At 41.3% G+C, this 13252-nt stretch overlaps 1 protein-coding gene across 10 annotated transcripts in view; it reads right to left on the reverse strand.

Annotated features, from left to right (window-relative positions):
• Window positions 1-13252, reverse strand: part of Pde1c (phosphodiesterase 1C) — a 554512-nt gene that overhangs the window by 38216 nt on the left and 503044 nt on the right. Inside the window, exon 18 of one of the 10 annotated variants that reach the window (XM_029560850.1) lies at window positions 9570-11615. The exons of 8 other annotated variants lie outside the window; for them this stretch is intronic. In XM_029560850.1, the coding sequence (XP_029416710.1) occupies window positions 11602-11615 (14 nt within the window). In that variant the 3' untranslated portion in view covers window positions 9570-11601. Of the gene's footprint in view, window positions 1-9569; window positions 11616-13252 lie in introns of those variants that run through there. One more of the 10 variants, XM_029560854.1, reaches the window with a different exon arrangement.

Genomic DNA, 13252 nt, shown 5'->3' on the forward strand with positions numbered 1-13252 from the left:
AAATGACAAGGAAAGGAAAAGAATTTCATTTTTCTTGCCTAGTTAGTCAAAAATACAGCACTTTTGATACCTTTGTGAAATTGAAAAATATAATTTCATCTAGCCTACACTGCTACTTGAAAGGTCGTAAAGCATTCGGCAAATTTAAGCTTTCAGCTTTCAGTTGTTACCTGTGGAAACATTCATTACTGCTATGTTATTTCAAAGGAATTCTTGGTGAGATTAAAACAAAATGTGGCACAAGAAAACAACGAAAACAACCAAACAAAAAATTGTGTTCTGATCTTCCATGAGATTAAGCTTGATGGCTCTTCTTGGAGGTAGCGTTGCACGCCCTTGGTGCCTCCCTTGAAGATGCTGACAGAAAGAGTAGGTTGAAATCATCCTCACCCGCCTCTCATACTTGTGACTCATAAACACACCAGCAGGATAGAATAAAATCGGGCTACTTGTGATTTCTCCAGAACGTCAGACAGCCCTGTGGACCAGGGAGAGTGGTTCGGTGCTCAGCTGGGGGCTGTTTCCTGACATTTTTCATTCCACAGCCACCAAAATTACCTATGGTTCTATTCAAAGTTCCCTTCATGGGAATAATAACTAACTCATCCAAATTTCAGCTTCTAAAGTCCTTCAACTCTCCAGAGCTCCCCCTCTCAGGAAAAAAACATCAGAAATGGAGACAGAAGATCCTTCCCAGCTCTGCCCTAGGGTACCATCCAAGAAATGGCTGGAGCAAACCAGCACACACAACTGGCTCTTGGATTTACTGGGAAAGTCTCCGCAGGTATGTGGCTCTGTCAGGGGCTCGGCAGTCATTCTGTCAGTGATTTTCAATTCTGTCTACGCTTACAACACAGGGTCATGGGGTTATATGCGGACACCGGAGCCCTTCAACCAGCAATGCAATTTCACTGGGCTGGCCTCAAGCTGGCACTCTGAGGGTGAATACTCAGTGAAGACTTTTTTTAAGCTGTCAGGGGAAGCCTTTTCTCTTCTGAATCACCAGCGTGCTTTGGCCTCATGGATGATGTAAGTTGTTAAGTAATTTCTGCCCATATTTACTTAGATTTCCAGGAAGCTCAGGTTTAATTTATGACTTACTGCTGTGAACTAGGGAGACCTCTTTCGCTTGCATGTCTATGTAACAACATTTTCCCTGGTTTGACAGCCTTATTTCATGCCTCTGCTTTTTCCCATTCCTTACTTTTATCCTTTCCTCTTATTACTGTCACATACATACATTTATATGTACATATGTATGTGAGATATAATTCACTGAGTCCATTTAGTGGTGCTTGTGTTTAGGACTAACCACTTAGGATTGGAGAACCTATTGGGGACCTCAACCCTGTAGAAAACTGATTCTCTCCCTCAGCAGCCATTGATCATTGATTGCCTATAGCTCTTCATCTAGAGATAGAACCCTGTGAAATTTCCCCCATCCACATTGGCATGTCAACTAGGGCTGTCATTATGTGGGTCTTCTTGAGACAACCATGTTGTTGAGATTTCATGAGTGCAGCTTAGAGTTCTAAAATATTTTTTTTTAAAGAAGTGGCTAAGGTAAAAGAATAAATACATTAGTGAAAACATTGTTTCAATTTCTTCATCTATTAGGCTTTAAAAATACTAATACTGGGGCTAGAGAAACAGCTCAGATGATGCTTGCCAAAGACCTGGGTTTGAATCCCAGCACCAACACAGCAGCTAACAACTGTCCATAACTCTAGTTCCAGGGGATGCAACTCCTTCTTCTGACGTCTGTGGGCATTGAATGACACGGATGGACTTACACACATGCAGGTAATACATTCATACACATAAAGTAAAAGTAATAAAATATTTTAAAAACACCAATACCAGGACATAATTTTGAGGGTCAAGAAAGAGTACATATATAAAAGTGCTTAGTAAACTCTCAAGTGCAATAGTGTTAGTTATTTTCTAGTTCAGTTTGTTTAGTTTTGAAAGAAAGGTGTGTGTATGTATATATTATGTACATGTGTATACGTATCTGCATGTTTGTATATATGCACACACATGTGTACATGTGTGCATTGTGTGTATCAATGTGTATGTGTGTTTGTGAATGTGTGTCAGAGTAAATAATGCAATATATCTCCAGAGATGGAAATATGTCATCTTTGGGAAATAAATTTAAGGTCAAGAATTAAACTGGTCTTGACCTAGAGTGAATGTTTAGAGAGTCAACAACGTAATTAGTCAGCTCCAGGCAGAAATGTCATCTAGGCAGCTTATATTACTTGAGGTATCTTTTGACAAATGAATAGTTTTCGATATTTCAAATTAATGTCTTTGGTTGGTTCAGCTAAATGGCAATGAATCCAATTCACCAGGAGTCTGGAAAGAGGGCAGCAAGAGAAGGGACAGCCAAGGCTGCCACCCACAAGGTGCACACACACACACACACACACACACACACATGCACACACACGCATGCACACACACACGCATGCACACACACACATGATAGCCAAGGCTGCCACCCACAAGGTGAACACACACCCACACACACACACACACACGCATGCACACACACACGCATGCACACACACACGTTATAGCCAAGGCTGCCACCCACAAGGTGAACACACATACACACACACGCACACACGCACACACACGTATGCACACACACAAGTGATAGCCAAGGCTGCCACCCACAAGGTGCACACACACACATGCATGCACACACACATGCACACACACATGCATGCACACACACACGTGATAGCCAAGGCTGCCACCCACAAGGTGAACACACACACACACACACATGCATGCACACACACAAGGGATAGCCAAGGCTGCCACCCACAAGGTGAACACACACACACACACACACACACACACACACACACACAAGGGAGAGCCAAGGCTGCCAACCACAAGACGAAACACACACATACACACACACACACACATGATAGCCGAGGCTGCCACCCACATGGTGAACACACACACACACACATGTGATAGCCGAGGCTGCCACCCACAAGGTGCACACACGCACACACTCATGCACACACACACACACACACACAAGGGATAGCCAAGGCTGCCAACCACAAGACGAACACACACACACACACACATGCACACACACACACACACACACAAGGGCTATCCAAGGCTGCCAACCACAAGGTGAACACACACACTAAGACAGGACAGCCTCAGGTTGGTGAGAAACCTCAGTCATTTGTGACTTAACCCAAACAATTAATTTCCCTCCAACAAAATGAGGTTAGTGTTGCCCAGCTGAAGCCTGTTGTGAAAAGGGTGCTTCAAGAGCCCTGTGAGTCCAGATGCTATCATTATGAACGGTCTGAGAGCAGCAATATTGTTAGAATACAACCAGATCCCACAGGGCAGCAGCAGATGTAGAAAGACCATGGTGGGGAAGGATGTCAACATATCCCGCATTTAAAGTCACTTTATTTTAGCATGCTGCAAATGTCTGCCTTTATGATAATCACAACTTCCTAGTCTCTGTTGTCACATATATCTGCCAACATATTTGCATTCCCTTTGACCTACAGCCGAGGGCAATGGGAGGATGTCTCAGAACAAATGTCCTTTTATATCCTCAAAGAAAGAATATTAAGAGCTATCCAAGTTTTCCTCCTAGGAGTGGAATCACTGAAAGTGTAGAAGGCTTTAAACCATACTTCTCTCAGAGTTATCTTTCAGCAATATATAAACCAGAACTGCCTATTTGCAGTTTTAAGTATTATTTTTCCTCCACAGTACAGCACCATCAAGACTGCATTTGCTTTGGTGGGCGTATTTGCTTTGTTCATCAGAAAGAACAATGAATGACAAAAACGTAAGAGCTCTTCACTTCCGCAGTGTTCTGTGCTATTGAAATGTGGCTCTTTTAAAATCCAAATATGCTCCAGAATTGGACACCCCCAAAATGTTTGCAACCTTTGACCCTAGAACTGTGCATCTAGAAATTAGTCCGCTGGAGATATTTTGAAATGTGATAAATCTAGTATACAAACAGTACCATGTCTGTTATTTAAAATGCAAAACTAAAATAAAAGCACATAGCTTGATTGCTCAACAGCAGAGAGGCGGGTAAGTAAACTGTGCTAGAGCCACAAGCTGAAATGCTATGCTTGCAGTCAAATAATACCAATGAGGAAGTTTTAAAAAACCAAATGCTTACAATCTAATCTTAAGTGAATGAGCCATAATGCAAAATGAAGTACACTCTATGGCCTTAACTGTGAAAACATGCATAGTAAAAGACTTTAAGGAGATGTAGTAAAATACTAAGAGTGATTAATTATGGGATGGGCTATTGCAAGTGACTTTAAGTTCCAATCAATGGTCTGATAACAGCAATGTAATTATAAAACAACCAGATTCCACAGGGAATAAATGGACTGCAAAAGACTACAATTTACAAAGTGGGCAACAGTAGAACAGTAGTTCAAGAATAATATGCAGACATCACAAGTAGTTATTGTGCAGTACGCATCATCACTACAAGAGCATCCACTTAGTGTGCGCTTTGAAGTAAGCAGGTTAGGCACAGGTAGCATGATAGTGAATGACCTAAATCCTCACAAACAAGAATATTGACTATTTTCTAGTCAATTCTGAAGAGCAGGAAAGTATTTTAATTATAGGCATTCTAAGAAAGGAGAAAGAAAAATGTTTGGGATTTCAACAAAGTTGTACCTCCAGTGAAGAAGCCAGCCTGACTCTAGAAATGGTGAGCTTTCTTCTGACTCGGGAGAACTTCTGAAAACCCATTTAATTCTTTCTAGAAAGACTATATGAAATGTGAAAGAATCATATTCTGTGAATATCTATCACTGTGTAGGTTAAAGCACTTGGACCTTGGGTACTATGTGGAAGTCAAGGGAAGCAAGAGACAGAGGGTGGAGTGGATTTTGGCAGCCCCATATTTGGAAATAGAACATGGACAACAATTAAAAGAAAAAACCCAACCTTTTCAATTTTCATATTCTAAGAAGAGCTTAGCTCATTGTTTTTATTTGATGATCAGAGGAACATACAATTACCCATTCATTACTAGATTTTAGGGGAATCACATATTGAAGGATTATCAAGCTCATTTGTGCAATAGAGATTTACAGTAGGCAGATGTCTAATTTTGACAGGAGTTTGGCATTCCCTGTTTGACATGAATCCTGTGAATTATTTTGCATTTGTAGGTGTGATGTCACAGCATGTGGGCAACTTTTAGTACAAAGTAGCATCATAGGGGACAGAAGGTGCTTCCTTAGAATGGACAGTCATTCCCTTGCCCTCGGGTAAACAAATGCAAGACTAAACCTGCAGTTCATCTGGCAGAAACACATTTACATCATGGAAGCACATGATAACAGGCCATAAAGTAAAGACACAACCATTTTTATCTTCCTTTTTGGAAGGAATGCTTTTGCAGAAAATATCCATGAATCTCTTAATCCCCTACCAAAAATACCCATCTCTTATTCACACAATGTGGGTGCAGGTTTGGAAGACTGGCTCTGTTGCCTCCTTCTTCGGAGTCTTGCTAAGCGATCACAATGTTGATTCGAACATTTCCCACAACCCCAGTTCCCTGGATCTGAACAGCAGCAAGAGCTAAGGCTTAGGACATGAGCTGCCTTTTCTGTTCTATATGATTGTGGGGCCCTGGGAAGTTCCTTAAAGGAACAAGTCTACAGACTCATCGTGAGGGCATAGAACTCAAAAGAAAAAAGAAACATGTGACAGCAAACATTTACAATCAAGGAAAGTAATAACAACTTCTATTAGTCTAGAAATGGCCCACCTTGCTTGATGTGACTGATCCCCTCTTTCTCGTTTCACCCATCTACTCTTTCCTCCCCTCCTTGCTCTTGACACTTAACACTTCCTCAAGTGGTTTATGCTGGAAGTGGTGCTTTTCCCTCTATTACTTTGTATTTCTGCATGCTTGACTGATACTGGCAGTGGAATGGCTTACCTGGACAGAAACAACTGAAGGGAACTGTTAAAAAGGAGACTGTAAGAGAAGACCAGAAGGAAAATGTAAGGGAACGGGCTGTGACGGGGAGAGGAGACTTAGACAGTGATGGTGGGGATGAATGGTTGTACAGTGAGCACAGGGGCTGCAACAATCCTAACCACACACTACAAATAAAAATACCAAATATATTTAAATTTTTTACAGCTTATAAAATTGTATAAAAATATAATCAAAGCAAGGAAAAAGGAAAAGGTATTCTCTACAGTCTGTTTCTAGAACCCCTTCTGGACAGTATTTATGGCTGTAGATTTTTACTATGAAACTATGTACATTGATGTATGACTGTTTCCTGTACCATCATGCACATATCCACTCAACATAATCTACAAAACCCCATCCTTTCCCAAGGCAGATCACAGAGGAACCCCATAGCGCAAGGATTCATCTTCTGAGAGCTCCACTTAAAAGCCACTCATCCCATGTCAGTGGGTCCTAGTGGGCTTTATTGTGAGTTACCTTGCACCATAAGTAGACTGAAAAAGCTTCTCCAGGTGCAGAAGTCATCTCCCATGAAGAATGGGTGAGGCTTAGGGGCCATGCTGAAGCTGACCAAACCAGAAAAGATGGCCCCACTGGCTATGGCTTGCTACAGCCAGCAATACCCTGGAGATGGAGGCACCCTGGGAGAATCTGAGTCGTGTGCCCCGAATGAGCTGAAAGAACCCCACACATCATGACTGCTTTCCTGGCTCTGCAGTGGCCACTTGGTTTGGGGAAAACTGTATCAAACAAAGCCTGCCACTGCCAGTGTAAATTGCCTTCCACTTAGAACAAAAGTCAGAATTGATGATAATTCACCTCAGGTATGTCTGCCAACACCTTAAATAAAAATAGGTAGAATTGGGGTATATAAGAAAATAATCAGGAATTCATAATTTTTAAAGTTGCCCATGAGTCTTTCTGTCCAGTCTCCCACTGAACCTCATCTTTTCCCAATGCCAAAACAAGCTGTCTCAATGATACAATCTTGCTCACCATGACAGAAGGTTCCCTAGAGGGGCACCTATCTGCTACGGATGCCTAACGAGAACCTGCAGAGGCCTACTTCCCATTTTCCTACCCTCACTAAACTCATATTTGAATCTGCAGGTGGTGCTGGCTACATTTTAAGTCCAGTGTTCCCTCTGTGCCCACTCGTGTCTTTGCTTGGCCTTGTGGGAGTTAGGCTTCTGGTTTCATGGGGGCATTATTGATGCTTAATGAGTTCAGTTTCTCAGTGATAATGAGGCCTTTAATCTTGAATCTCTGTTGATGGATTACAAGTATAACTTTCCATTAATTCAAAAATAAGAACCAATCTGACATCATCATTGCAACATTATGCTCTTTAACACCAATTTTGCTGTGGCTCTGTGCTGTGCCCACCACCTTCGCAGAGCAGAACAGGCTATGCAATGGTTTCTTATACTGTGCATACAGGATTTTCTATTTGCTCCAAGTGAGTCCATTTTGGATTTTAAAGGTTTCATCTTGGATTCTAAGTATTTCATGGAGATTGGTGTCATCGCCCTTTGGGTCATTCTCAGATGAATGCTGCTTCACTGATTTGATCTTTTTAATTTAAAAGCCACAGAAAATATTTTCAAGAATTTGTAGGCTCTGACAATTTCCCCCCAAATGACCTGAACATTCCCTCCTCTCCTATGAGAAGCTATTGGTATAACTAGAGTGCATCCGCATACACAGAGAATGCAAGTCTCATGAACACACTGGTGTGCTTGGTATGTAGGAGATGCAGAAAACATTTCCAAGTAAATATGAATTTTGATTGTATTCACAAGTAGACAGTGGAATTCCATTTGACAAATCTGCATGTGCATCCTGAACTCTGGCTTGGTGCTAGCCAGCATAGTAGGCCAGGACTGAAACACTTGCAGCCTGTGTGCATGTCAGAACTTGAATGAAGCTTCTGACTGGGGAAAAGCTACCTAAATCCTCCAATCACCTTTATTTGGGATCTAATTCTATATACATAGATTTCTAATCTCGGAATTCTCTCTCTCATTATGAGAAAAGGATTTTGTACTTTTTTGTTATTTTGTTTGTTTCAACCTCAAGTGAGAAGGAACCTTACAGAGCGCTTACTATTATCACGATGTTAACAAAGGTAGAGGAAAATATGTATCATCTACCCACCTACCCACTTACCTAACTATACATCTCTCTAGGGGAACGTGATCTATGCGAGAAGAGATCAAAGTCAGTATTCTAAGCCTCTGAATGTGGACTGTAAAACCAGCCTTCCTTTCTTTGTTCTCTCTTCCGCTCTATGATGACGACACTGTTCACTTTTCACTTTTACGGTTCCTAAAGGCATAGTTTGAGGTGAAAAATATAATGTCAGAAATTCTACAAATTAGATGAATACCTAACACTGGGTTTTCTTTGGCTTTCAGATGTTTAGTATGATTTTAATGGCTAAGTGTATCAGCTCTGCAATGGGATCCTGTCAGACATTCAACAGTTTTATAAGCTCTAAGAACAGAATGGTCAGTGTGAAAAAGTTCATTTGAATTAATCATTTAGAAAGAATCTTTTGTTTGCTGCCATAAGCTATTAGAGCTCACTAACTAGGAAAGGCAGGCATGACTTAGAAATAGAATACAGACCTTGGTAAGGATGAGTCATACTGCAAGACCAGACCACACCAGCATGGCCTGGGCATAGACCTGGTTAGTGACATGGAGATCAACTCTGGTGCTGACTCTAGTCGTCCTGTCATACTTGTAAATCCCGTGGCTTATTATAACACTAGTGAGGCTGAAGCCACTTTGGTCTCCATACACCGTTCATCTTAACTCAGCTGTGCAGACTGTGTGTGTGTGTGTGTGTGTGTGTGTGTGTGTGTGTTGTGTGTGTGTGTGTGTGTGTGTGTGTGTATGAACCTACAGAAAGATGCTGTGACTGGAGCAGGGGAATAATGCTGTTCAAGCTGGAAGAAGCTGTTTCAAGAAAACTAAAAAGCACAGAGCTTTAAAACACTGTTCTTCCAGTAAATACCAACCCGACACCTGAAATAATTATCTTGATGTTTTATCAGGTCCAGGATCAATTCAGAGTGTAATAATGTGTTTTGTATTTTTTTAAACAAATGACTTTTCATTTTTACTCAATGTGCCTTAAAAACACTTAAGAAATTAAAAACTTAAGACTAAAAGATTCTGTTCCTTATTCCTGAGTGTGTTAAGCAAAGTTTAATATAATATAAAATTGTCCTTCCATTCTTATTCAGATGATTAATGGCTTACAGCAAATTAAAAATATTTCCATCCTTATTGATGCTAGAAAAATGGCTATATTCCTATTTCTTTTTCTTTTTTAATATTATTATTTTTATTTTATGTGTATGAATGTATTGCCTGCATGTATGTGAGTGCACCCGTGTCATGCAATGCCACGGAGATTAGAAGAGGGCTTTGGATTCCCCTGGAACTGGAGTTAAAGACGGTTCGTAGCCGCCATGTGGGTGCTGCGAATCGAACCCGGGTCCTCTGCAAGAGCAATCAGTGCTCTTAACTGCTCAGCCATTTCTCCAGCTCTCCTAATCTTTTTCAAATATTGTTTAGTGTTTTTCACTAGATTATAAAATGGAAGTTGTAGTCGTTCCACAATGACTGGCCCAAATGCGTCACATACAAAACGCAGCATAGAAATGAGGTAAAAGGGCCAGGTTCCAAGGTCAAGAACTGACATACAATTGGTTATATTTAATTGATATACAACATCATTCTGCTTTTAAGAACACAGTTGCAAACTGATGACCCATGGACTGCATGCATCTCCTAAACATGTTCTGCTTAAGTAATGCAATGTAAGCATTTCCATTAATTGCCAATGTGTAAAACTTTGGAGGGGATTTACATAAAATCCTAGGTACCTGGGGCCCCAATTCCTACATAGCACAAATCTAGCAGATGGTGGGGAATTGCTGCCCTCCTAGGACCTCAGCCATCCTCACCAATTCCCCAGAGCACTCACTATTCCTTACTGTTTCCCTGATATCAAGGCCCATCAAAACTACCACATATTACAATACTTAATATGACATGGCTAGCACCATCCATGTGCTTGACCTGCAGGAAGTCATCTGAATCAGTGTTCACATTGCCTACTGCGGTCACTGTTAGGAAAATGAGGAGAGCAGCAGAAAAATACAAATGTACTAAGGCCAAACGCAGCCAATGGAAGAAAGTGTTACAAACATCAGCTGCTGAGTGTTCTGTACAGCAATTCCCACATCTCCCTGCTGCAGCTGGTTCCCGAGAGCCAGACGTTCTCAGGGACTACACAGGTTTCTTTACCTCTGAAGGAATGCCGATAACCTGTTTTAGTAATGCAGATATTTTAACATATCTGTCCTTGTGCGTTTAATATAGAAATTCAATCTGGGAAATACACCCAAGCCCATCCGTCACCTGGCTCACTTACTCCGCATTAGCTGTCCCACTTCACATGATTTGCTCATGAGAAGGAACAAAAGCCATGTTATAAAAACCACTTGTATCCAAATCACACCAAGTCCACTGGACCCCACTTTTAGTTATACTCCAGGAGGCTATATCTTTATTTCTGTACTCTATCTACTGTCCTTGTGTTTTTATTTGTGCTATTAATCAACTCTTATGTAATATCCTTAAAAACTCACTAAAATGAAAAGAATTATCTGACCTATCTCCCTGATGTTGTCCCTTATCACTTTCCTGAATAAAAAATAACAAGAGTGAAGTCAACTTACAGATATTCAAAAGCAGAGGACCAGCCAGCGGTCTAAGTTTCAGTGATGGATGCTGCCCAGTGAAAGCAGTGGGGATCACATCTGATAGTCTGGTCACCAACTAACACATTCACGCTTACAGTCATGAATACACAAATAAAATAAATTAGGCATCGAATACAGATTCCTACAGGATAATTTCTTTTGGAAAAACAATTTCGTATTACATAAATGGGAAAAAGTATAAGAACATTTTTTAAGTCTGAAAAGAAATTAGAAACAATGTATGTTCCCAACTCAAAAATGAACCAGAGGTTAGAATTTCACTTTAGCTGTGATGAAGGCCAGTCTGGCTGTATTCGCCATCAGGAGTCAGTGTGAAAGACAACATTCTAGTAACAGGGTGAGAATAATAAAACAGCCATTGCTGTGTGTGTGGCTTTTCCAGGCCTCTTTCAGCATATCCAGGATGTCCATTTTCAGGATCAGATAAGTGCTGTGAAAGCCCAATTATTAGCAATGCATTTGAGGATGTCCCTTCATGTTCTATTTGTGAAATAAAAAGAAAACAACAAAACCAAACCAAAAACAATTCAAGTGGCTTTGTGTGCTCAGAGGAAAACCCCCTGTGTTCTAAGACCTCAAACCAACCCCCAGAGTCATCCCTCGGGGGAGGTAGCATGGGAGAAGGCCACGTGTGGGGGACTTGTTGTTTGAAAGTTGTACGCCTTCCCCAGATACAGGTCTTTGTAGAAGAAGAAGGAGAGTGAAGAAGCTCAGCTAAAATGAATGAAGACTCTGGCAGCCTCTTTTAGTCTATGTGAGGTCTTTTCTACTCTTCTGAATCTGAAAAAAAGAAAAAGAAAAAGAAAAGTGTCAATGCTGCCTTCCCCCCTCCCCTTCCAGGTCTTAGGAGAAGAAAATCTGGGGGGACAGAAAAAAAATCAAGGAAAGCAGTCAAACATTTCAAGGCTGTTCATGGCTGTCTCCTGTAACAAGATTCATTCTATCCATATGGAAAACCTTAAACACTGATACATGTAAAAACTTAAGAGCTGTTTTAAACTGAATTATCAAACATTTGGTTCATGCACTAGGGACAGTAAATCACTCGATTTTGTGACTGAGGGGAGAGTGGCTGACTGTCTGGTCAATTTACTTCAATGGTCAGACGGATTAGAATAAATCAGATTGCTCTAATCCTGCTTCCATGTAAAAAGCAACTTTCTCAGAATATTTGCCCCAAAGGCATTTAAAATTACACAGGACCCAACCAAAATCATTATGCACATGAGTAAATCACTTGACTTCTCCACATGGCCCAGAGTGAGGGGTAGAGGAAGGAAACAAAGATGGGAACAGGATCAAATTAATGGAAATAGACAATGTCAAAATAATTTCACCTGATGGACTCTACCTCAGTGGTCCTGGAAAGAATTTAAAACAACACCACCCTACTACAAGACTGCTTCTCACTGGTGTTTCTGACTGAAAGTCATCATGTCTTACATAAAAATCTCCCTCTATGCAGGGGTCTACAGGAATAACAGTAAAGGGTTTAAACTGCAGAAAGGGTAACATATGCATCTACAGAGATCTTTAACATCATTTCAGGACAAGGACAGTTTCCCCTTCAACTTTAAAGATCCTCTCCTAAATAAAACTTGGCTGAAATTAGGCCAAAACTCATTGGAAGGTAGGAGAGGCCCTTCCAGTCTATTGCAATTACAGTCAATTCTCCACTTTCCAGGGGACATTGATCTGCACCTCCCACTGTTCCTCTTTCTTTCTTCTGGTCTTGTTTTTTGGAGTGTTTACCCTCCATTAGCACCTTTACTCATTTAGGAGGAAGAATAGAAGAAAGAACACCTTGGACCGCTCACTCTCCTCTGACAGCAGCCCTGACAACCTGCCAGGAAGGGAAGGGGATGAGGCCAAAGCTGTCACCAAGGACAGAATGTTCCCATTGTTTCCATAGCCTATGCAATCTGGGCCATAAGAGAACTGAAAGACAGGTCTCCCTTCTTAGTGCTCTGGCCCTGTCATCACTAGCTTAAGGTCATACAAAATGAGACGCAGGGTAGATGGTCATTACAGCACTAATCACCTTCAGAGATATCCCCAACCCTGTTCCTATAAAACCCAGTTTTGTTATCATGGTGGAAAGTTGAGCATGATGTTTTTTTAATAAGACTCACTGGCTGGAAGGGAGCTGTGGAGAAATAGCAGGGTTGGGTCAAAAGCATGCTCACTTAACCCAATGAGCACGATAAGCCCTCAAGGAGAGTGAGGTACCTGCTGTTGCAGGTAGCCTGGGTCAGCAACAGCCTGCTGTCCAGACTGGTGGGTCCCAGAGATGGAAAGAGGTCCACTCAGGTCTTTGTGGAATCTGAGAGGCAGGAAGAACGCTTCCTGCCTTTCTAATCACTGCTTACGGCTGAGACAGCAGAGTGATGATCCCTCTGGGCCAAGGGATAGAGGGA

Source organism: Nannospalax galili, unplaced genomic scaffold (genome assembly GCF_000622305.1).
Source record: "Nannospalax galili isolate Female #2095 unplaced genomic scaffold, S.galili_v1.0 scaffold132, whole genome shotgun sequence".
Lineage (NCBI taxonomy): Eukaryota > Metazoa > Chordata > Mammalia > Rodentia > Spalacidae > Nannospalax > Nannospalax galili.